Source organism: Triturus cristatus, chromosome 4_2, assembly GCF_964204655.1.
Source record: "Triturus cristatus chromosome 4_2, aTriCri1.1, whole genome shotgun sequence".
In the NCBI taxonomy this organism is placed as follows: Eukaryota; Metazoa; Chordata; class Amphibia; order Caudata; family Salamandridae; genus Triturus; species Triturus cristatus.
Window position 1 is genome coordinate 504519800 of NC_140586.1, and position 25320 is coordinate 504545119.

At 43.8% G+C, this 25320-nt stretch overlaps 1 protein-coding gene across 3 annotated transcripts in view; it reads left to right on the top strand.

Annotated features, from left to right (window-relative positions):
• Nucleotides 1-25320, top strand: part of LOC146834618 (vitellogenin-A2-like) — a 512107-nt gene that overhangs the window by 449940 nt on the left and 36847 nt on the right. For 2 of the 3 annotated variants that reach the window (XM_085602090.1, XM_085602093.1), the window contains 3 exons: nt 6765-6857; nt 22889-23101; nt 23211-23353. In XM_085602090.1, the coding sequence (XP_085458216.1) occupies nt 6765-6857; nt 22889-23101; nt 23211-23353 (449 nt within the window). The remainder of the gene's footprint in view (nt 1-6764; nt 6858-22888; nt 23102-23210; nt 23354-25320) is intronic. The other variant, XM_085602091.1, reaches the window with a different exon arrangement.

The following is a 25320-nucleotide window of genomic DNA, read 5'->3' on the forward strand; positions in this document are numbered from 1 at the left end:
TAGAGAATATGCCCTCCAGTGTATGTACCGCCTCATCTGTAGTAGATTTTACCAACTGTGGTAGACCACAGCATGCCAGGGTTTCTATAAAAGTTTGTGATGCTTTACATAAAATATTTTCTAAATTAAAATCTCCCAGGTGAGTCATATTTTGTTTACCCAGATATGGTTCTATGTGATTTGTAAAATCCTGGGTAAAGAAGAATCTAGGCCAAGGAGGATGATAAGTTAGGATTCCAGCAAGCTGTCTATCAAAAGTATTTTTAGTGACAAAAATATTGCTTGATAGGGGTCAGTGAGGTTGGTTAGAGGCTCAATAAAACAGGTGCAGGAGTCCTTGTACAAGATGCCTAACCCACCCCCAGTGTTGCCTTTTCCACCAAATCGTGATAGAGCGTATGCATGTGGAGTTGTATAGACCAGGTCAGGGCCAGAACAATCCTTGGCCCAGGTCTCCGTAGTGAAAATCCAGTCTGGCCTTTGGGAAGAGACAAAGTCAGAGAGCTCAACTTTATTTTTAATCATGGATCTAGCATTGATTAAATATCCAGAGAAGGAGTTCTCGCAAGGGTTAGAAGGGAGGAGGGGGTCAAAGGCAGGTGTTTGACAAACTTTAGCGGAAGGTATCTAAAAATTATAGGTAACACAAACAAAGACCTAGTCAAGTGAATCAGGTCCCAATTTTACAGTATGGCATTCAAACTTTCTATGCCCCCGTAGGTCAAGAAGCTGATTTATAGAATAAGCTAAAGGATTAATTGTGTCCCTAGAAAAAGAACGGGGGTTCAGGCGCAAGACGCAGTCCAGGTGCAGACGGGCGCAGACGGGCTTGCTTTCGGCGTGCCTGCTGTACTTGTCCGGCCCAGCATGCTCCAACATAGACTGGGCGGGAAAACATTGGCACGCGGACCCCACTGGAAGATAGACACAGTAAAAGGAAACAATGGATGTGAAAGGAAAGGACCCGCTTCCCTCGGCAACAATAGGCAAACTGCTGTGGCAGAGAGGGGAAGTAAGGTAGGAGGGCGGGGGTCTTAAAATCCACAAAAATGTATTGATAGAAACACTTAAAAGAATTTAAAAATAAATGCTTATATTAGAAGATTCTACCACAGCAGGAGTCAGTGACAGCCTACCGCCATCTATCCTTCCTCTTAATCTTGCATGCTTGGTTCTACCGCCACTCCTTGTCCCAACATCTGTGTCATTATATATTCTTTCTTGCAGTAGTATTTATTAGCTGCTGCTTCTGTCCTGTGACCTGAGTCACGCATCTAAGTTATGAAGACTCATCAAGAACTACTGAGTTTGTCCTGTGCTACCGCCGCTGAAGCTATTATAGCTGGTGCTTTGCTACGCCCTTGTACTTAAAGGCACATATTTTGTTTTGTGGAAATGTTTGTGCAGAATCATTGTATGGTGGCAAACTTAAATGCAGTCTCCAAACATATCTGTGAAAAGTGCTAGTACCATCTAGTACTGGAGACAGGGTAAGACCCTGTGAACTGTGCAAACTGGTACCACTGCAGACTTAAGATTAGCGTTTTGAAGTACAGAGAACTTAATACCATGTCACCCTAAATTTGTGTTGATAGAAAATGTTTTAATTTTGTCTGTAGATTTCCATGGCTTAGTATAGCTATTTTACAGGGTATTTTGCATTTCTTTTAGCATGATTCCTGTAGTTGAAGCTTGGCTTCATTTTCCAACCTTCCTCTGCACAATATTTCTTTGCAGAGGGGAACATTTGTGCATTGCTATTAATTAATTTATTTTTTATACAAATTAAGCCCTGGTGGGGGTGGGCAGAAGGCTACATACTCTCTTGGACATGTATTGAGTTTAGACTCCAAACACTTTAATGCATTTAATCTTCATGATGCTAGGTTGATTTTCCTGCTACTTACGAAGCAAGCAAAAAGGTTGAGGGTGATGTGTCAACATAGTATGATCAATGTTGCTCCTCTGCAGAATCGTGGCACTGTGGTTTGACCCAAACCATCTATCACTGTAGTTGAATATACAGAGGTCTGCATCACACACCCTTGCATTTTTATGGTGTGTTGCTTTTTATGGTTGTGGCACACTAATTCCCATCAACTTGGGTCACTAGCAGTACATGAGTGCAGTCAATTGACCCTAAAATGAGAGGAAATCCTGCTTGGCACAGAACTGTGCTTTGAAGGTGCTGTCTGTGGGTGTCCTTGGGGGATTGTATACCCTGCTCACTCACCGTAAGCTTCACTTGGTTGAGTATTTAACAGTGAAAAACCATTGCACACTGCGGCTCAGTTATTGGCTTGGTACTTTGGGTTCTTGGAGAACCTAAAAACTCTATATATCTCCTCTATTAGAGCCGGGGTGTCTGGTTGGCAGTGGTATGCACCCTGTCAACCACCACTCTAACGAGGGCAACCTCAATACACACTAAACGGTAACCTGACCTCACGTATTTTGGCACAGAACAGTCAGGCTCAGAGACAATGTGTTACGTATTTGTGCAACACACACACACACAGTGTAACACAATGAAAACACCACACAAATATGCCACACAGGCTTAGAAAAATATATTATATTTTTATGAGTAAAACAAGACCAAAATGACAAAATTCCAATAAGTGGAACTGGAGTTATTTTAAGTCTAAACCTAGTGCTTAAAGTCAAATAGTGCTTAGCGGTTACTTGAGGTCGCGCTAGACCAGGGTTCAGGCCGACTGCGATCGAGGGTTGGCCGGCTACAGAACTCACGCAAGTTCCACTGAAAATGTACCTTGGATAAAGTAATCGTTGAACGTGTCTGTTCCGATCCGTACAGGCGATAAGAGCTTCGTTGATTAACCCTTTTACGATGCAGGCACTGTGTCATCATCGAGCTGCGTGGTTCATTGTCATGGAGCTTCGCAGTCTGTCGAAGTGATGTTGCTGATTGGCTCCTGCGCTGGCGTTGAAGGGCAATGAGTCACTTCCGCTCAGGGCAAAGTAGTCACTGCATCAATTTTGATGGTTCCGGACAGCTGAAATCCCCTTTCAAGGGCCCAGGACTGGATTGGCACCACTTAGTAGGGCAGGACTCACACATGGCAGAGTTCAGGTGCTGTTGTAAAGTTGAAGGAAGTCTTTGATGGCCCTGAGAGTTGAGAACATGGGGGAACATGCACTTGGAGTCACTTTGGGTTCAAGTGAGATGGGTCCAGTCCTTGTCCTCAGCAGGACAGAGATCAGCAGGCAGCAGGGCAGCACAGCAAAGCAGAAAAGCAGTTCTTCCGGGACAGCAGTCAAGCAGAGTGGCAATCCTTGTAGCACAGCAGTCTTTACTCCTGGCAGAGTTCTTCACAGGTCCAGTAGTGTACTGTCTTGGTAGGGTCAGGGCCCCAGTACTTATACCCAGTTGTGCCTTTGAAGTGGAGGTGACTTCAAAGCAGGCCCTTGAAATGCACAGGTCCCCCTTCCTTCCTAGCTTTAGCTCCAGACTATAAGTAGGGGGTAATCAGCCCTTTGTGTGGGAAACAGGACACTGCCTAGTCAGGTGTAAGTGACAGCTCCCCCTCTCTTTCGCTGCCCAGGAAGAACTATCAGAATGCAGATGAGTTCTCTGTCACACCCACCCTTTCTGTGTTTGTGGCTTTCTAGAGGGAGTACACCAAGTGTAGCTGTCACCCATCCCAGACGGGTATTGGAGACAGGCTGCAAGGCACACTGAGCAGTAAGAAAAGAGAAATGCCTACTTTCTAACAGTGACATTTCTAAAATAGTAATTTTAAATCCAACTTTACAATTAAATAGGCTTTACCATTCTAAAGATATGAAACATTTCCTCCTTTCTAATCAGGAATTACAGATTTAAAGTGTGTTAAGGAATTCCTAATGCTAGCCTATGAGAAGAGTAGGCCTCGCAGTAGGGAAAAATGAATTTTGCGGTTTGTCAGTACCAGGACATGTAAAGCGTAAAAGTACATGTTCTACCTTTTGTTTACATAGCACCCTGCCCCTAGGGCTACCTAGGGCCTGCCTTATGGGTGACGTATGTATAATAAAAGGGGAGTTTAAGACTTGGCATGTGATTTTAAATGCCAAGTCAAAATGGCAGTAAACTGCACACACAGGCATTGCAAAGGCAGGCCTGAGACAGGTTTGAAAGCCTGCTTGCATGGGTGGCCGGTGCTGCAGGCCCACTATTAGCATCTAGATTACAGGCCTTGGGTATATGGTATACAACTTTATTAGGGATTTATAAGTAAACTAAATATCCCAATTGTGTATACACCAATGTTGCCATGTTTAGGGGAGAAGCGTATGCTCTTTAGCCCTGGTTAACAGTGGTAATGTGCTCAGAGTCCTAAGGACAGCAAAAAGATGAGGTAAGCAGGCAAAGTGTTTGGGGGAATACCACCTTGTCACAAATGACTTTTTTCCCTACACATTCTCAATATTTCTCTATTGCAACAGTTAAGGGCATATTTAGGAGGAAGAGGCGGAGCGTGGTGTTAGCCACCTTGGCTTAGCGCCACACTCCACCACTTCTAAAACGCAGGGCTATACCTTATTTACAAGGATATAGTGCAGCCCTGCATTTGCCCCTGCACTAGTGCTAAATTTAGCTGCCTAGCACCAACGCAGACATCCTTGCACCATAATGAGAGAGTGTTTGGGTTGTAGGGGAAGATTGTTTATGTACAGGAAGGTGTCCTTTCCTTCACATAAACAATCAATGTCCTTTTACCGTTTCTATGTGTGCTTCACAAATTAAACATTTCTCCTCGTTGCGCCTGTTTAAGACCAGGTTATCCCTGCTCTTAATTTTGGCTGTTCCCCATATTTACGCTGCCCTTGTAAATATGTGCAGAGTCAAAATCAGTGGGTGTTGCGAAGGAATGCCCAACATAACACCCATTGCCCACCCCTTTCATGCTAAGTATAGCATGAAAGGGAACCTTATTCACAAGGCGGCGTGAATAAGGCAAAGCCCCTATAGCCACCACAACGTCAGTAAAAGTGATGCTGTGGTGGCGATAGGGGCTTGTAAATATGCCCCTTAGTTTCTTAGGAAAACATTGCAGGATCTACAGATATGACCCCTTGCTGAATTCAGAACTTTGTCTTCTTTTCAGAAATCTATTGCTCTCCTGGATCATCCATGAGTTTCACACTGGTTTCCACGTCAAACTGGAATTAGCTTGAAAGCACAAACATTTGGAAAAATGTACTTCCTCTTTGAAAAACAGTTGTAAAAAAATTAGGTTTCATGATTTAGCTTTGCATGTTCCTGAAAGTTGGGAAGATGCTGACTTTAGCACAGCCTTTGTTGATGCCATTTTTACGAGAGAAAAAAAGGAAATTTGTAGTGGAGCACTTTTATCTCCAAAATCTCAACATTTAGCTATATTTTTACAATTTTCTTGATCCCCTCTGGGGTAATCCACAAACCCGGTCTACCATTAGAATCACCAGGATGTTGGAAAAAAGGGACACCAATTTTGTGTGGTTATCTTAAGTGCAAACCCCCTCAAATAGTCAAAAAAGGGCTCAGCACTAGGGGGGAAAAGCTCCAACAATTAAGGAGTTAAAAAAAATTGCTCTAACAATTCATGAACTGTGTTTAAAATATTAACGTTTAAAGAACGCAAAGCTGACTATATATTTTTTATATATATACACATTTATTGCATGCTTTTGTACGGAACCAGTAGGTCATCTTTCCACCACTTCAAAATGCAAGGTGGTGGAGAAAAAGAAGCTTCTGTGTCAACCTTGGCTTTATTGAGGGGGCATAACACAAAAGGAAGGTTTTGGATGTGGTGAGGGACCCTGTTCCAAATGGTCTTGTGTGTAAAAGCACAGGACCTCAAATTCTATACAGTGCTGTGCCAGGAGTGAGTAAAGAGCCTCGAAAGGAGTGGAAGCATGCTTGAACATTTTCAGATTGAGGCATGGCTTGGGTCCTCGTTAGGCCAGCTTATATCCTGTCGTAATTGGTGAATTAGGAACATAGGTCATTGAGCATTACTCATGCTAGCTGCCACACTGGAGGTATGGTAGAATAACCACTACAACATCCAAGTTGCAGACGTCCTGTCCATTTAAATTTGTCTGCTATTTTAGCAGACAGATTTCTTTCAAAACCTACCCCATGTAAATGGAAGGAGCCATTTGGTGAAAAATATGTGGCAGCAGGTCTGCCTTGCCATGCTTTGATAGAAGACCACTAGTAACATAGGGTATGGTCAAAAGTAGTCTTCCAGTGTGGGGTTACATCTTCAAAAATAACATACCTAATATTCAAAAATTTCCTGGGAGTTTTCTTCCTGCATGTGGAGCAAATTTAAGGCCTTCTTCTGTCCCAGAAAACCATGATTTACATGCTAAATAAGACGGAAGGAATGTGGTGGGTGTGGCATTATAGATGTCTCTCCAAGTAGGAAGAACCACAGACTCCATTCCTGTCATTGTGGGGGCTGCTGGTATAGTTAGTTTCAGATGGCGGAGCCAGCAGCTGCTACAACACTGTCTTCCCTCCTCACACTCCATGAGACATGGAAGCAAGAGGAAGACAAATGGGACATCTCCGGAATGGGGCCCATAATTAGTGGTGGAATGTGTCTACAGGAGAACTTTCCTCAGCATGAAGAGTTAGAGCCCTGCCCGTCTAATCAATGGATATGGCTGACAGTGAATGATATTTTATCATCAAAAAAGATGTAAAGTAATACATTTGTTACTCTTCATCTAATAATATTTTATGACAATTTCATTTTATATGACAGAATACTAATTGGATGAATAGATCCTCTTCACAATCCAGCTCTAGCTTTTCAAGCAGCAGAAGTCATTCTGGTACACAAAGATCAAACCAAAGAGTAAGTATTACATTGAAGAACAGTACAATCAAAAGGCTATTTTGCTGTGAATTCATAGTGGAAATTATCTGACAAACATTTCAATTTATTTTTATTGAAGTCTAGAAAGCATGATGGAGCCGCATTCCAAACAGACGCTGATTTGCTCTTCAACTAAGTTTTAGTGGTAAATTGAGCCTAGTTTTCACAAGAAATATATATTAATCATATTAGTTCCACTGTGACTCTCATTCATTTTAGTATGCCGTACATTAGATATTCGCCATGAATCATGTGGCTGCAATGCTTGAGGCAGATTTGGGATTAACGGAGGGCTGCCAAATTATACATTCATAGGTCAGTAACAGATAGACACTCGCCTTGCACCCCCCTGATAAATGTTAACTAAGATTTTCCTCCCTTTTGTATCGCAATGGCAAACACTGGATTTGCCCCCCGCCCCATTGCCAGAGGGAAATCTCATTGTTAAATGGCACAATAAAAACTTATGTATCTTAGAAATGTCTTTGAACAAAGAGTTGCTGCTCCTGAAATACACCGAAGGAGGGGAGCATGGTCAGAGACCACAGAAAGCAGTGCACACATTTCAAAGATTAAAGGAGGTGGAGTCAAAAATTATGTGTCTCCCACACCACCTAATTGGACAGGTATACTCAAATTTAAGTTGAAACTACAATAATATTAAGAAGAAGAAACATTTATGGAATAGAATAGAGAAATTATTGGGAATAATATTTTTAAGTGTTATAATAAACTAAATCATTCCAGAAGAAAATAAGTCATGGATGCAAATAGTCACATTAAGCAATCAATATTTGTGAACACATTTTGTCCAGATTATAAAAGATGCCATTGATTTTTTATAATACCAAAGTTGTGTATTCTTTATATAAAATGTTTGAGCAGAATGATCTCCCTTTGAATGACAAGGTTTGTGAATGGTCACACACATAAAATGAACCAAATTCTTAAACCCCTAAAGTATAGAAATACATTTGATATACTCCTAAAATAAGGAGAGCTCTGCCCATAAAAATATTGTAACAACTTTTTAATATATATTTTAAATGTAAAACAAAATAAACAATTACATCATTAATAACTGATTTTAAAATTACAAATTTAGAATGTAATACTTATAATTATATTAACATGATTTATTTGATATGTAACTTAAAAAATAGTTCCTACCTAAAGTATATATATATATAAATAAGCATTACTAAATTATACCAATATATCTATATCTATATCTATATCTATATCTATATCTATATCTATATCTATATATATAAACACTTTATTAATGATTATTAATAGTGATGTATAGAATTAATTTTAAGTAAATAGTTACAAAAATGAATGCTACTTTAAGTTTTACATTGAAACAAGGTTATTAAAATAAGGTAAAATAAAAAATGTTTTATCTTAGACAAATTTGTTTAACATTACATTTTAAATACCTTATTTTAACATTATTTACTATGGGAGTCCCTGCCTCCATTGTTTTCTATCGGAGTGTTTTGTGGTGCCAGTGGTTGGCCATGTGTGATGCTGGACTTACTTAAGCCCCGAGCTGGAGAACATTTACTACTGTTCAGGGTCCCTTTGGGTTATAGTAACTTTAGAATTCCAGTTTGGGAGTAGGGCTGGGCTTACTCTTTTGTGAGTGGCTGCACGCCCCTTCCTAAACTCCTTACTCCTCCTTAAATCCCACCTATTTTGTAGTAAGTACACCCCATTTCTCAACCACTTCCCTGGTCCTTCCCACATTTACTACTAAGGGGCTGATTCTGATCTCGCTCGGAAGGGATCCGAACGCGATCCGGCCGTAAAAAGTACGAGCCGTACACGTGTTTATCGGCCGACTCATACAGATGTACGAGCGAGCAAGTAAGATGCAAGCAACGCGAAATTCGCCGACCGACTCGTTTCCGGGTCCGAATCGCTCCATATGCCTCGACCAGAAGCAAACCGTGCCGTGCAATAGATGCAAATTCCGACCGTAACCAGTGCGATGCACGCGTCAGACAGCCAGATCGAGCCGAAGTTTCCGGCTCGCAAAACGTCCGGGAAACTGCCTTTGGGGGTCCGCGTCGGACCCCCCGTCACCCGCAACCTTATGACTCTGACACAGGGGGAGACCCAAGGGTCTCCCCAACACAGGCATGTATGGTACCGATGGCACCGACATGTACCCACTGTAGGGAGCGCCCTTATGCGAGACGTACCCATTCAGTCAATGGGAGCCCATGTACGCGTCGTATGACCGGCTCCCATTGACTTTTATGGGAGTCCGACTGAACCGAGTCCAGTAGCATGCGGCCGCATCGTACTCGCTCAGTCGGACTGCAGGAGTCTGGCTCGGTCGGAAAACACTCCGTATCCGGCTCAGTCGAAGAGCTTTCCGTCCCAGATCGGAATCGGCCCCTTAGTAGCAAACTTATATGTGAAAAGATAGCAGATGTGAAGATGGAGATTTACACTCATAGGTTTGTTATTAACATTTCCATAGTACTATTATAGTACTATTAAAGTATTAGAAAAGGCAGTTTGTAAGTAGGCCCCATTGTCTCTAATGGACAGTTTTACCTTTGTCAATTTTTTGTGAGTAGTGCAAGGTAATTCACTTGCATAGTGGGATGATTTTCACACTTATAGAACCCAGCCGCATTGTAAAATTGAGTGTAGTCTATTTCTCAACAAGCTTACCTTTCTAAATCTTTGCTATGCACAATTGCAAATATCTGCTAGTTTTGTCTCGGCAGGTTTACCTTTTGCTAAGCCATCTGTAAGTCATGTACTATTGTGCAGAGAACACAGTTATCTAAAAATGTATATCTTAAACATGGGAATGAATATGCAACATAATTTGTTGTAAAAGTTATGATTTTAACACAAAAGTAAAACTTTGCAAACGATGAAGTTTTCCCTTCAGTATCGTGAGGTTTGATAAAATCATTGTAACTTAACACAGTCTCCAACTTTCAACCTGGATGAACGGACACATCATGGTACTTAATATTGTAGGACAATGGAGGGTGAATAGTCATCATATGTTGTAAGAAACTAAGCACCCCTTAACATATGTAAATAGGATAATGCTAATTGCATCTACAGTCTGTGATATTTGTTTGTGTTCTATTATACAATGCTTATGAACATTGATGGAGTCCAAGTTGTATCATATACGGTCAGTAGTCCATGTTTTTTATTAATACACTCACTACATAAGAGATTGAAAACCTCACAAATGGTGAACTTTTAACGTGATAAGAGATCAGATAGACTGGTCTCAATATATACCAAAGTGGAAAGGTATCTGTACTTAGGTCAATCTGTGCGACCCCTGCATCGCATGAATACATTAGTAGGATCCTCAACCACTGGTACCACTAGTGGCATGCTTCATCATTGGATACTCACGCACCGCACCTAGTTAATCCCAGACCCCTGATATACATATGTAAAAAAATAGCTGCCCAGAAATATTAATTTTTAATTTGCATTTTTGGATCATTAGAGAAGTAATTTAGTCTGGGTAGACACAGCTGAACCTGGCCTAATTTCTCTGGACGACATTTCTCAAATAAAGTATGTGTTGCAGTGATGATGTAACATTTCAGGAACCTAGGTTTTGGGGGTCAAGTAGTCTTATAGAGACAGAAAATAATTCCTCAGAGCAACCCTTCCGCCATTTTCCAAAATGGTGGCTATAATAGAGGAAGACGAGACATATATAGAAATGAAACAAATAAGAAAGGTTGTTAATCCTTTTATGTATACACCAAACAATGTTTATGATCTGAATATGAAAAAAATAATGAATATCACTCCTGTTTTAGACACATTTTCATATTTCACTTTATTAATTTGTTTCAGCAATCGCTTGCAGTACATTTGCAGAATGTTGAACATTTGAGGAGAGCATTTCGACAGGGACATCTTTTTCTAGCACAGGTTTTGCACACGTTTTGCAAGTACATATATGTATAGGTTCTGTGGTTAGAGGCTTTGGAAATTTGATAGGTTTTAGCACCCCATTAATATCTTCCCATACAAATTCACACAGATCTTTCCTACATATGCATGATCCAAAACATTTCCATATCTTCTGATCAAGTATAACGCTCTTTTAAAGTGTACATGCTCAGAATAAAATGTTGGTGGAAGGTCAATTAGCCGGGCTGATCTCTTCAACTCACTGTACCGAAGATCGGCAAATGTGTGACAGTCAGAACTCATTTTCCACACACACAGGTATTTTTCTACATCTATAAAGTCACACTCATCATCTGTCTCAGAAAATCCTTTTAGAAATGCACAGATTCAGCAGTTAAAGCTCCAAGCTTTGTACCAATTTTGCTCATGGTGTCATCTTCCAAGAATGTGTGCCTTGATAATAACACTGGGCATCTCTGGGTCAAGTGTCTTGTACAGAATATGAAGAGGGATTAAGTGTCTTTTCTCGCCTGAACCATAACGTATCCATAACTCTGACAATCCTTGACTTATGAACAAAACAACAAATCTAAGTAGCAAAATAATGACATCTGTGTCATTTGACAGTAGAATGACTCAATTGGAACCATTTTGTACAGCCCACTCAACATGTGGCACAACAGGAAGGTCAGCTTCCTCCAATATGCTGTTGAGTACTTGAACAATATGTACTTTGCCTTTTGAATATCTCTCTGCAGGCACCAGCTCCTCATTGACATTCATTCCACTTGCAATAATTGGAAATTCAGTCTTCACTGAGGCATCAGCAATGTTTTGGCGAGTTACTATCTCCAAGTTCATCTTGTTCTATGATGATGACCCGTATTTATCAAGTTGCACTGGTATAGGTGTCGAATTTTTGATGCAGGCAACTTCAATTGTTCCACTTGTAGACATTCGTCTGATTCTCTCACATTCTTTGACAGATAGTTCAAGATAACTTTCAAAGACAATGTGCAATTCTTGCAAGGTGCAAACTGACTTTGATATCTGTAGAACAGTCTGGACAACCTCTCCGAAATTTGCATGGATGACATTTTGACCATTTGCAATTGTGAAATATAGTCTACAACAACAGCAGTTTTCAATGCGGGCACCTTTTTGAATTGAAATTTTTCAGGTGAAAGATTTTTTTCAAGCTCTTGTACGAGATTGTGCTGCACTGGTTTGGTTGCAGCATCTCCATCAAATAATATTTTTGTGTGAAGAAGATCATGCTAAAGAATATACCTGATAAATTCACCCCTTTTTTTTGCTACTTCCATCTTTCTATGTGCTTGTGAAAGTTGCATTTTTGTAACCTGTTTTGTAGTGGCTGGTTGGAGGAAACTCTTACTATGGCAATTGACGTATGAAAGTTTAGCTTTATTGATTATGTCAAACTGTTTTTTCTCTTTCAATAAAAATCTCTTCTGCATCAGTTCTGCATATAGTTTTGATCCATGTTCCATGACATAGTAGACATGTTTTTATATCGTTATCCACATATGTTTGGTCACGATGTTGTGTAGTCGCAGAGGCTCAGTCATTTCAAAGGGGTTTCCTTGCTACTGCATGAAATGAAGAAGGCTGTCAACATGTTTATTAAATTGGTTCCCTCTTTTTCTTACAAGTTCATGGTGAGAAGTAGTTTCATTAATTTTATATTTGTCAACTCTCTGGAAATATTGCAAATAGAAAGGACTACATGGTAAACTAGCTGCTATTGAGCAACATATTCACTTTTACTTGTCTGACCAACAATTTCCGTGAAGCTTTTCTGTGATCTCTGGATGGGTTGTTCCAGTTTCACATCTGGAGCCACAGTATTGAACCTTTCCTCTCTGTCTTTCACCACAAAATGCCTTTGAATTAGGTTTCTGTAGAGGTATGGTTTTCCACCTCTAGCTTCTTTACTCTTTCCAAATACAAGGACCCATATTTCAGGTAGTTTATGCAATCAAATTAGTGAAACATAGTAATCAGTGACTCCACAGTCTCCGTGTGCATATCCCAATCACCTTCCCGATCAGCATGTACCAAGTTTTTTTCTAGAGCTATCATGAGTAGAACGTTTCTACAGTACTTGCAAAGTTCTGATTTTCCTTCACATTTTTTGACAAAGTCTATGAATTTGGTTTTAATTTGTCATTCTTGTTCCAGAAAGGATCCCAACACAATGTTTCTATAGATTCAGGTATGATAAGCATACCTTGTAACTAACAAACATAATGAGTTCCGCTCAATACTGATTGGTCAGTTTTGCTTCCCGAGATTTCAGCCTCAATAAATGCATTGTCAATGCCACATTCATTGCGATAACTTCCTCCAAACCTCAAAAAAACTTTTGTAATGTGCAAAACACCCATCATTGGATAAGGATCATCAAATTCTACTGGATTGCTCATAAAAATGTTGGCTACAATACAAAAGACACTTTCACTTCAGAAAATTGGCAGGATAGGCTGGTCTTCAATCTGAGCATGCACATTTTGGATATTTTCTAAAGCTGTGTATACTGTTGTGTAGTTTTGATTGGAAATGGTATCACTGATGAAAACCCAACCTTCTGTTGTGCAATGGTACTCTGGGAGATCAGAGCATGAATTCCAGCCCATGGAGGAACTGGCTTTTCTTCATTCTTCAGTCCGCACCGAATAGGCAATATGATAAATTCAGTTAAATCAGCTTTGCGGACTGCAGCATTAAGTAGAACAAGATCCATGTCCTTTCCATGTCCTCAGCCACTTTGAAACTTTCTGGTAGACTGGGATGTGTTGATGGCTTGCACTGATTTTGCACATGTTGGCAACACAGTTGGGTTATAAGTTTGCAGCTTTGTTTGTTTATGCCGTCAGCTGACACAGCCTGTTTTTCATCAGCTACTTCATTAAAACTGTCTTGAAAAAGCACAGTGGCAGCATCATGTGTGCTGCATGTGCCAGACAAAGAAGAGCTGTCTTCAAAATGAAAATTATCAAGAGCAGCAATTGTAAATCCTTTCCTGGTGAAGTGACTTGTAAGTGGTGTGCTGTCGGATTCACTAGATTGTACAGCATGAGCTACTAACAAGTTCCTGCTCCATACTATGTCATAATAACTTGTTGATACACAAATCCTATTCTCTGAAGTGATTAGCTCTCTACTTTTGAAATTGTCATGGATTGGGTGGGCAGTAATCATGTGTAGCGGAGTTTTCTTTTTGCCATGATGTAATTCATAAAACATGATTTGGAAAAGACAGTACATTTGCACAGCATAAGCCTGTCGGTTCATGGGATTCTCTTCCATTTCTTCGCTTATATCTTCAAAGTCATCATCAATATTCTCTGCTTCTGTTCTGATCTCAAGTACTTTAGTTTGTAACAGTTTTGCTTGCTGTAATTCAATAATGTTGTAAAAAATGTTAAGATGACAGCCATTTTTGTTGACGACTATGATTTGTGTAGCTCTGAAACATCACAAAATTTGGCATTAAGTCTAAAATCTAAATCTTCTTAAAATGGTTTCTGCTGATTTTAGTACATCTTGTGATTTTATTTTGGCAGCAAGAACTTCATGAGTCAAATCAGCTGAGAACACCGTATTTGGCTCATTCTTTTTGTTAGACAGACAAAAATGAATTCTGTCATTGTACATTCTCACCAGAAAAATATTAATTGTAATATTATGAATTAATACAGTCTCTTCAATGTTGAACATTATTTCTCCAATCTCACTGAGTGTGAACACGTAGCCAGCACTCAAGTGTGGCTTTAAAACTTCATTTGCTTTTCCAAAGAGTGCACTTAACTGAAGGCTGGTGGTTACGCTGCTGCTGGGAGCTTATTATACATTCATATTTTTTAATGTATACACTCATGCAGTTTGGGTGGGCATGCAAATCTGCTGCAAATACATTCACCTGGCTGTTTGGATCAGCTACTCGGCTGAAAACTTATTCTTGTGAGAAACTAGCTGCAGATAAAAACATGTTTGCCCTTTGAGACTCACTGTACTCTGTACTTTATTCTTTTTCAATCCCTTTGGCCCTTGTTCAGGCTAAACCACAGATAACACACTGAATGTCCTCTGCTTTCTGATCAGTTGTTGGAGGTGGACGAGGGGTAGCCATCTATCTTCTAAGTAGATGGGCATTAGGTTTGGCTGTCATCGCTTTCTCAGAATACTCGTATTCTTTTGTGATTCGCTGGTGTCTGCAATTTTTTTACTCATTTTTTTCAGGCCTTTTTCCATTCTATACAACTTGTAGCACTTGGTGTTACAATGATAAAATATTTGACCCTCTTCACCCATCAGTTTCAATCCTTTATGAACTTTGTCTTGCCATATTTCTGTAGCATCTCAATCTCTCTTCTGTCCAGCCGCAGTTGATGTTAGCTTTTCTTTCAGATTAGTTTGGCATATGACACATTTTTGTTTGTTGAAGGAGTCCTCAGATTTTGTAGTTAGCAACACTTTTTTCGGGAGGGAGAGCTCCTCTGCTACCACCTGCTTCCCTCATGTTGATGTACTTGAATCAACTGAAAACCTGAAACAAACTCAATATTAAAATAAATTACCAATATGATGGCTAAAGCACATCATTATAGAGCTGCCATTTTGGAAAATGGCAGAAGGGTTGCTCTGAGGAGTTATTTTCTGTCTCTATAAGGCTACTTGACCCCCAAAACCTATGTTTTGGCACCAAAATGAAGTATATAGGTCTCACGGTTCCTGAAATATTACATCATCACTGCAACACATCCTCCATTGTTAAAAATATCGTCCAGAAAAATTCAGCCTGGATTGGCAATGTCTACTCAAGCTAAATTACTTCTCCAATGATACAAAAACACAAATCAAAAATGAAAATATCTGGGCAACAGAGGTATATCAGGGAGCCAGGACTAAGTGCGAGTGCTCTACATGATTTGTAAGCAGAGCTCTTACTAGGACCTAAGTGAAATAAAAAAGCCTTTAGGATCCTAATCCTTGTTTATTAATAAGGTCCTTTAGCAGGGATAAAAATAGTGTGATGGTCAATGTGTGCGATGACCCCTAATATCTAATAGACATCAAACTCTGAAAAATGTCTGCTTTTTTTAAATACAACATGGTCTGTGACAAGTGTGAACTGTCAGACTTCGCCGTTGAGCGGAACCCGCGACGCTCCGAGCGGCGCTAGGGGGCGGAGAGGTATGGAACTACAATACCCATCACCCCTAGCGACCGCGCGAGCGCACTTCCGGAGGCAGTACAAAAGCCTCGTACACGGAAGGCCGGGGGCTTGTCAATCAAGTTCCACCTGGCGTTCCGCGAGGTAACGGACTTCGCAGTTCCTTATCTCCCGAGTTTCCCTGCTTCCCTGCTTCCAGAGCAGGGACCTATCTCTATCCCCCTGATTCCCGGCACGGACGGCCTTAGCGCTCGTAGGCGCTCCGCTTGGACCCGTGACGCCGAGGGGTACGCCGCGATGCTTCATTCCCGGGCATCACTGAAGCGCGCTCTACCCGAGGGGCCCCACCGTGACTAGAGGCCTGACCAGAGTCTCTCCACCTCGGGAGCTGCTTATCTCCCTCAAGACCCTTTTACCCCCTCCCGCTTGGAGCCGTTTGAAAGGCTCGGAGAGCGCCTGGACAACGCTGCAGCCGTGAGCCCGTCCTGTGTGTTGATCCTGCGCTTGGAGCCGCTTGAAAGGCTCGGAGAGCGGCCCGCCTCCTGTCCCGTGGTGACTACGACTGGAATGGACTCCTTCCACGTCCTCTCCTGCACCAGCTGAGTCGTGAGTACTGTGTGAGACTGCTTGGGCGATACGGACAACCGTTTGAGTGTGTGTGCTGGGAACTTCACCCCCACTGTACTTGTGTTCTCCCTGAGGTAGGGGATCCGGTGACTCAACTGTCCCTTCTCTCTCTCTACAGGAGTGGGTGTCGTGAGTGCAGGTTCCACGTAGTCGCCGCAGCCCTTCCCCTGTTATCCTTCTTCCCTCCTTTCCCCCGGGGTGGTGTTGCTTATAGAGGGTTTCTGGAGTCCTCGTAGGTAATACCGTTCTTGGGGAAGAGAGGACTCTAGCGTCGTGGATCGCTCCCGCTGTATCCGGCTTCTGAGGTTAGTGTGCATCCGGGGTGCCAGCTGACAGATTGACAAGCCCACGGATAAATACAGCCTGAGCGATGGATACCGCTACCGTCCTGGCCACTATGTTAGATACCTTGAACGCGCTTCGAGTAGAAGTAGACGCCTTCCGGGTGGAGAATCTGGAGCTTAAGAACGAGATGGGCACCATGAGGAGAGAGGTCGCCTGCCTGTCCCGTCACCCTCCAGCCGAGAAAAAAGGGGGTTCCTATATTAGAGACTGGACCCTGCCTCCGCCAGCAAGAACTCAAACTCATGTGGCGGAAGGGGGTGCCCAGACTGCCGGCGGGGGATCACCAAGCACCGGGATCTTCCCGCATCACGCGTCCTCTACACCTCAACAATCCGGTTCTCCCCCGGTTCAATTCATTCAGCCTATGCAGCTGCCCCTTGCCCCTCCTGAACGATTCTTTGGGGACCCAAAGAAGTATGGCATCTTTATGGGACAATGTAGGCTCCATTTCTTGTGCAAACCGGCTGTCTTTCCGAATGACCAGGCAAAAACGGCCTTTGTCATGTCTTACTTAGGAGGCAACGCTGCTAGCTGGTCCTTCCCGTTGATCGAACGGGACGACCCTGTTCTTTACAACTTCCCGGCCTTCTGTGTGGAGATGCAAAGGCTGTTTGATCGCAAGGCACATCAAATGTCGTTGGATAAAGAACTCCTTACCCTGAAACAAGGGTCTCAGGACCTACTGACTTACATTACCTCCTTCAACCGGCTCTTGGTAGAAACGGACTGGCCGATGGAAAAGAGAACATCCTTATTCTATCAAGGGTTGAGAAGCGAACTCAAGGACGTTCTGGCCCAAGTGGTACAAATGCCGGCCACTTGTGCAGAATTAATTGACTTAACCGTCCAATTAGACCACCGGCTTCAAGAGCGGAAAGGGGACAAGAATCGCAGCGATACCAGGTTCATTCCCATCCGGCCCCGCTTGGTTCCTGAGGAAAGGCCTTCCCAAGGGGACGGGACCGAGCCCATGCAGATCGGTGGCATTCGAAGTCCTCTAAGTCAAGCAGAAAGAGAGAAAAGAAGAACGCAGAAACTCTGCTTGTACTGCGGCAAACCAGGCCACTTCATCAAAGATTGCCGAAGTCGATCTAAGAGCGCAACTACAGGAAGCCCTGGGCTTAAGACCGTGTCTGTAGCGGATTACACGACCGAGGACCTGGGAAACTGACGAGCCCAAATAAGATGAGGACCGCTTGTTTGAGGCCTAGAAGTGATGAGGTCTTCCCGGCTGCAGCCAACACAATCCAACCCTCGGTAGCCCACATGAATGTGTGTGTCTTGCTGAACTTGCCTCATGAGATATCTGTGGTTGTCCACGCCCTACTGGATTCCGGCGCCACCGGTAATTTTATAGACCAACAATACGCCAAGGAACTAACCATACCCTGTGATCAAAAGGAAATTCCAGAGAAGGTGAAGGCAGTGGACGGATCGGCACTGACCTCGGGTCCTGTGTGTTATCACACTAAGCCCCTCGTGATGCAAATAGGGTTGAATCACTTCGAACAGATACGATTTGACCTGATTGATGCACCCCATTTCAAGCTCATACTAGGAATGCCCTGGCTGACTCTCCATGATCCCTTGGTGAGGTGGACTGCACGCACCGTGACCTTGAATTCTTCGTTCTGCCACGAACACTGCACCGCCGAACGAGTCTGGACCCCGCCCCAAGGTGAATGTTCCGCGGGGTTCCTAGCTAGCACATGCAAGCAGCCGTGTGTAAGTCCAATCACCGAGCTGCCCAGTGTATACGAAAGATACAAGACTGTCTTTGACACGCAAGAGGCCAAAAGATTGCCTCCACACAGAGACTACGATTGCGTCATCGAGCTAGAGGCGGGAGCCAGCATACCCTGCAGTAGGATCTACGCCCTCACGGAAGCCGAAACCTCGTACCTCCAGAGTTATCTTGACGACATGCTATCCTCTGGGTTCATACGTCCATCTTCTTCGCCTGCCTCCTCTCCGATCTTCTTCATTCCGAAGAAAGAGGGCGGGTTACGGGCCTGCATCGACTACAGGGCGATCAACAAGGTCACTATAAAGAACCGATATCCCCTGCCGTTGATCCCTGTTCTTCTAGACCAACTGAAAACCGCGACCATATTCACCAAACTGGACCTCAGGGGAGCCTATCATTTGGTGCGGGTAAGACGCGGCGACGAGTGGAAGACCGCCTTCCGGACCAAATTCGGCTTGTTCGAATATACGGTAATGCCCTTTGGTCTGTGCAACGCCCCCGCTGCGTTCCAGTACTTCATGGATGAAGTACTGAGGGGCCTCTTGGACGTATCATGCATCGTGTACATCGATGACATCTTGGTGTACTCCGCGTCCATGGAAGAACACGTGAAGCACGTGGCGGCGGTGTTGGAGCGCCTGCAAAAGTTTGCGCTATACGCCAAACTGGAGAAGTGTCTGTTCCACGTTTCGGAGGTGGAATTCTTGGGATACGTCATCGGTCCCGACGGATTGTGTATGGACGATAAGAAAACGCGGGCTATTACCCAGTGGGAATCGCCTACCAATGTGAAATCCCTACAAAGCTTCTTGGGCTTCGCGAATTTTTATCGCCGCTTTATAAAGAACTTTTCTGGTATTATACAACCATTAACCCTTCTCCTGAGGAAAGGTGCCTCCTTCGAGTGGACCGCCGCAGCAGAACAAGCCTTTCAGACATTGAAGGTCTGCTTCACCACCGCCCCAGTGCTCCGACATCCGGACGCCACACGTCCCTTTATGGTCGAAACCGACGCCTCCCAATATGCAATAGGGGGCATTCTGTCACAGAGACATCCAGAAACCGGACAGTTGCACCCCGTTGCGTTCTTTTCCAAAAAACTATCTCCCTGTGAGGTGAACTACAGTATTATGGATAAGGAGCTTCTGGCCATAAAGAGAGGGTGTGAAGAGTGGCGTCATCATTTGCTCGGTGCAAGACACACCGTAGAAATCTATACGGACCATCGGAATCTCCTATTCTTAAAGACTGCCAGAGCCCTGACCCCCAGACAACTACGCTGGTCGTTGTTTTTCTCAGATTACGACTTCGTAATCAAATATCGTCCTGGGCCACAGAACGGAAAGGCCGATGCGCTGTCCCGGCCCCAACATCCCTTCACTACGAACCCTGCGCCCGCCACAGACAACCCCCTTATCTTGAAGGCGGCATCATTCCCAGCTATGAGGACGGCAGCAGCCACTACACCTGACTTCATAGACGAAGTGCGACACCAAACCTCAGGAACCGACGAAGTAACATGGGTAGCTGAAGACCCACTACATCGGTCCTCCAAACAACGTCTCTTATATCAGGACGAACGCTTATACCTGCCGACTTCTTCCCTACAGCAACAAGCCTTGAGATGGGTTCACGACTCCACCTTGGGAGGACATCTGGGAGTACATAAAACCACGATGGCAATGAAGCGCCGTTTTTGGTGGCCTTCATTATCTACGGACACTGCGGCCTACGTAGCAGGGTGTGCCATATGCACGCAAGGGAAGTCTCAGCACCAACGGCCGAGCGGATTGCTCCAACCTATCCCAATCCCTCCAGCTCCGTGGCACACTTTGTCTATGGATTTTATAGTGGATATGCCCCCCAGTAGAGGAATGACTACCATCCTGGTCGTCATAGACCACTTGACTAAGATGGGCCATTTCATTGCCATGGAGAAACTCCCTTCAGCGGCGGGTCTAGCCCAGCAGTTCTTACAACACATCGTACGAAGCCATGGAATCCCCGCGGTTCTCATTACTGACAGGGGAACGCAGTTCACGTCACGGTTCTGGAAGGCCTTGTGTCAAGTCATGAAGGTGGACGCCCGTCTCTCCACTAGCTACCACCCTCAAACTGACGGCAAGACGGAGAGGCTGAACCAGACGCTGGAGCAATACCTCAGATGCTTCACGTTGCTCCACGAGGAGGAATGGTGTACGCTGCTATGGATGGCGGAATTCGCCTACAATAATGCCGAACACACTTCGCTGGGATGCTCCCCCTTCTTCTGTTTAACAGGGTACCATCCAAACATGTTGCCCTTTGAATGGCCTGCACAAACTAAGCACCCGACTATCCAAGAACATCACTCGCACCTGAAAAAAGTATTACAGAACGCAAAGAATCAACTGGAAACAGCGCAAGAACGAGACAAACACTACGCAAACAAAAAAAGAACTCCCGAGCCGGCCTACGCAGTAGGAGACAAGGTGTGGTTAGATACAAGACACCTACGAATAAAGGGGAACACCCGCCTGAAACCAAAATACGTGGGCCCGTACCCCGTTGTAAAAGTAGTGAACCCTGTAGCCATGAAACTGACACTCCCGCCGGCATGGCACATACACCCAGTGTTCCACGTCTCTCTACTAAAACCGTGCCTCCCTCTCACGAGACTCCCCCCTATTCCTCGGCCCCTACTTTTAGACGGCGGGGAGGAGTACGAGGTGAAAGGGGTATTAGATTCCAGGTACATCAGGGGTAGGCTACACTACTTGATCGATTGGAAGGGTTATGGACCCGAGGAGAGGTCCTGGGAACCTCTGGCCAATTTGCATTGCCCTGTGTTGCTTCGCCGCTACCACGCGGCTCATCCTACGAAACCCGGAGGCCCGTCGAGACGCCGGCCCTTGCCGGGGGGTTCTGTCAGACTTCGCCGTTGAGCGGAACCCGCGACGCTCCGAGCGGCGCTAGGGGGCGGAGAGGTATGGAACTACAATACCCATCACCCCTAGCGACCGCGCGAGCGCACTTCCGGAGGCAGTACAAAAGCCTCGTACACGGAAGGCCGGGGGCTTGTCAATCAAGTTCCACCTGGCGTTCCGCGAGGTAACGGACTTCGCAGTTCCTTATCTCCCGAGTTTCCCTGCTTCCCTGCTTCCAGAGCAGGGACCTATCTCTATCCCCCTGATTCCCGGCACGGACGGCCTTAGCGCTCGTAGGCGCTCCGCTTGGACCCGTGACGCCGAGGGGTACGCCGCGACGCTTCATTCCCGGGCATCACTGAAGCGCGCTCTACCCGAGGGGCCCCGCCGTGACTAGAGGCCTGACCAGAGTCTCTCCACCTCGGGAGCTGCTTATCTCCCTCAAGACCCTTTTACCCCCTCCCGCTTGGAGCCGTTTGAAAGGCTCGGAGAGCGCCTGGACAACGCTGCAGCCGTGAGCCCGTCCTGTGTGTTGATCCTGCGCTTGGAGCCGCTTGAAAGGCTCGGAGAGCGGCCCGCCTCCTGTCCCGTGGTGACTACGACTGGAATGGACTCCTTCCACGTCCTCTCCTGCACCAGCTGAGTCGTGAGTACTGTGTGAGACTGCTTGGGCGATACGGACAACCGTTTGAGTGTGTGTGCTGGGAACTTCACCCCCACTGTACTTGTGTTCTCCCTGAGGTAGGGGATCCGGTGACTCAACTGTCCCTTCTCTCTCTCTACAGGAGTGGGTGTCGTGAGTGCAGGTTCCACGTAGTCGCCGCAGCCCTTCCCCTGTTATCCTTCTTCCCTCCTTTCCCCCGGGGTGGTGTTGCTTATAGAGGGTTTCTGGAGTCCTCGTAGGTAATACCGTTCTTGGGGAAGAGAGGACTCTAGCGTCGTGGATCGCTCCCGCTGTATCCGGCTTCTGAGGTTAGTGTGCATCCGGGGTGCCAGCTGACATGAACTCTGTAAAATGGAATATAAAGTTTCTTCTCTAGAATGTATAGTGTTACACAATTTCCTTATAATTTGAATTTGTATACTATACAGTACACTAATCCTGAATGTGGCTGAACTTTACACAGTGTTTTATGGTAGGAAGCATGTTTTGGTTTTTGAAATAAATTTCTCTAAATTTGTTTAGTTGCCTTGAGCATTGCGAATATTTTGACATTCAGGGCAATGGTCATTTGCATTGACCTGACTGCTTTTCTCTTTATTATAGCCTTTCTTTATTGGAGGCAACAGTTCTCCAGTGTTAGTGATTACTGCTCAAGCTGTGAGAAATGACAAAAAGAATCAAGGGTACCAAGTGATTGTGTACACTGACTACCATGCCTCCAAACCCCAGATTCAGACCTATGTGGTGGAACTCACCAGCTCCAGCAGATGGCGCGCCTGTGCTGATGCTGCCATTGTGAACCCTCATGAGGCAGAGGTGAGGCAACTGTAGACGCTGGAAGTAAAGGAAAATTTTAGGAAGAATTGACAGTATTTCTAATTAAATTATTCTTTTCAAATTGCTTCATCTTTTAATCCCTTTTCAGGCATATCTAAGATGGGGGCTAAGTTGCCAGGACTACAAAATTGCAGTGAAGGCTGAGACTGGTCTCTTTGACAGTCAGCCTGGTATGAGACTCAAGGTGGAATGGCCAAGAATCCCTTCCCCACTCAAATCAGCTGGAAAATTGTAAGTCAACGCAGTATTATTAGCAATTGCCTTTTACTGACTTAAATCAGAGTTAAATCTCTAATTTTGCAAGCACCCCAGAGAATTCTGTAGGCCTGCGAGTTGAATCCATTGGTTCTTGCAAATGTTCTGCAACTTTTATGAACCCTGGCTATAAGATACAGTATTGCCATGTTTAGTTTAGCTTGTTCTAGGGAGATGCAGTGAGGGCTAGAGTATTTGGTGGGAGGATTGATAAATATGTGAGAGATTTTAGAATGTCATGAGGATGCCTTCTTTTGTAAACTAGAAAGATCAAGGGTCTCTGGGAGATAGCTTTTTCAATTAGGCTCATGGAAGGGTGAAATCAGAAGTGTAACAGGGGTCAGGCTTATCTGTTCTTGCTCTGTCAGGGCAGCAAACGACCAAACTCTTCTTCAGCACCCTTCCAACCACATACGCTACAACGTGTAGCTTGCTATCTGCGTGGGAAAGTGGTCAATCAGCACATACTGCTAGTAAGTACTATACAAACGCTACAATACTACACAATACAATACATTTAAAAAATGTTTATACTGTGGATGTCAGTATGCCTGTTCAATAAAGGATTTTATATGTTTCAATAGAAGTAGGCAATTCATAATGATGAGCCAAATTCAACTATACCCCTCATTACATGAACCTTTTAGACGTTTGAAAGTGGGGACATTGGCTATCTTATGACACAGGGTACAGGAGAGGCAATTGCAACTGTTTTTCAACTTAAGTAATTGGACGTGGAGACTTACTATATCTGAGTTACAAAGGGAAAGTATTTTGGATGTTAATCTGAAATGAGTGGACAGGCTTTAGATGGGGGCTTTAGATGTGTGCTAGAAGCTGAAAGAATAATATTTCAAAAGAACAGTTCTAACCAAATGTACAAGATTCAAGCATTATCCATAGCTATCTCGTATCCCTGTATTTAGCACCACCCACAACTCAGTTGTGTGTGTGTGTGTGTGTACTTTGTATTCTGAGGAGTTTGCGTGGTGATCCTCTATTTACATGCTAGCATATGCTCTATTTCTTTCACTTCAGTAATTCTTTATTCGGCCAGACAGGCCATAAAAGACAAAGAAACAACATTACATAGCATACTAATACAACATCATTAAAAGAGAATTCCACAATTCAAACATCAAATGAATAAAATTCATTAGAACAGTGAGATATCTCAATCAATGAATATCACAAAAGACAAAAGAGATAAAAAAAGGTTGCACATAACAAGTGTGCCGATCAGATAAAAGAAGTTAATCACAACCTTAAGTAATATATTAGCCCTCCATTGTTCTCCTAGCTCTGATAGCAGCTTTTAAGAAAGAGCAGATTCTAAAAAAATATTCTGAGTTTTTAACAATTGCAGATGATGTAGCGCTTCATTGAATGTGCGATAACCAAGAGTTTTTAACAAAGGCTTGAGAAAGTGCATTCATGCTTAATATGCACACAACAAATGTAAATCAAAAAACACTGTGCAGAGAGGTTATCATAAGGGCAAAGTTTTCCAGAGCTTCCCAAGATGGCATAAGAATTAGCAAAACACAGAAGACGCCGTGCAGTGTTAGATCTGAACCGAAAAAGAAAAGATCGCTCCCAACGAGTTAATTCCAAGTCCAAAATAGAAAATTGCCTCAGGGGAAGCGAGCAGCCTATTATATCAAATTTTCAAAAACAAATCATCCATTTAGACACTTATATACCCATTTATTCTTCTATCGACCCTGAGATATACATATATAAAACATAGGTAATTTTCAGAAAAACACACATTCACTGGATGATGTTATCAGTGATGTCATCAGTGATGTAATTTGAGATGTCATCAGTGATGTCATGAGTGATGTCACTGACCATGTCATGAGTGATGTAATATGTGACGTCATCAGCAGTGCATTGCGGGCGCGCGAGTTATAGTTAGCCGAACTAACTATAACGGGGGA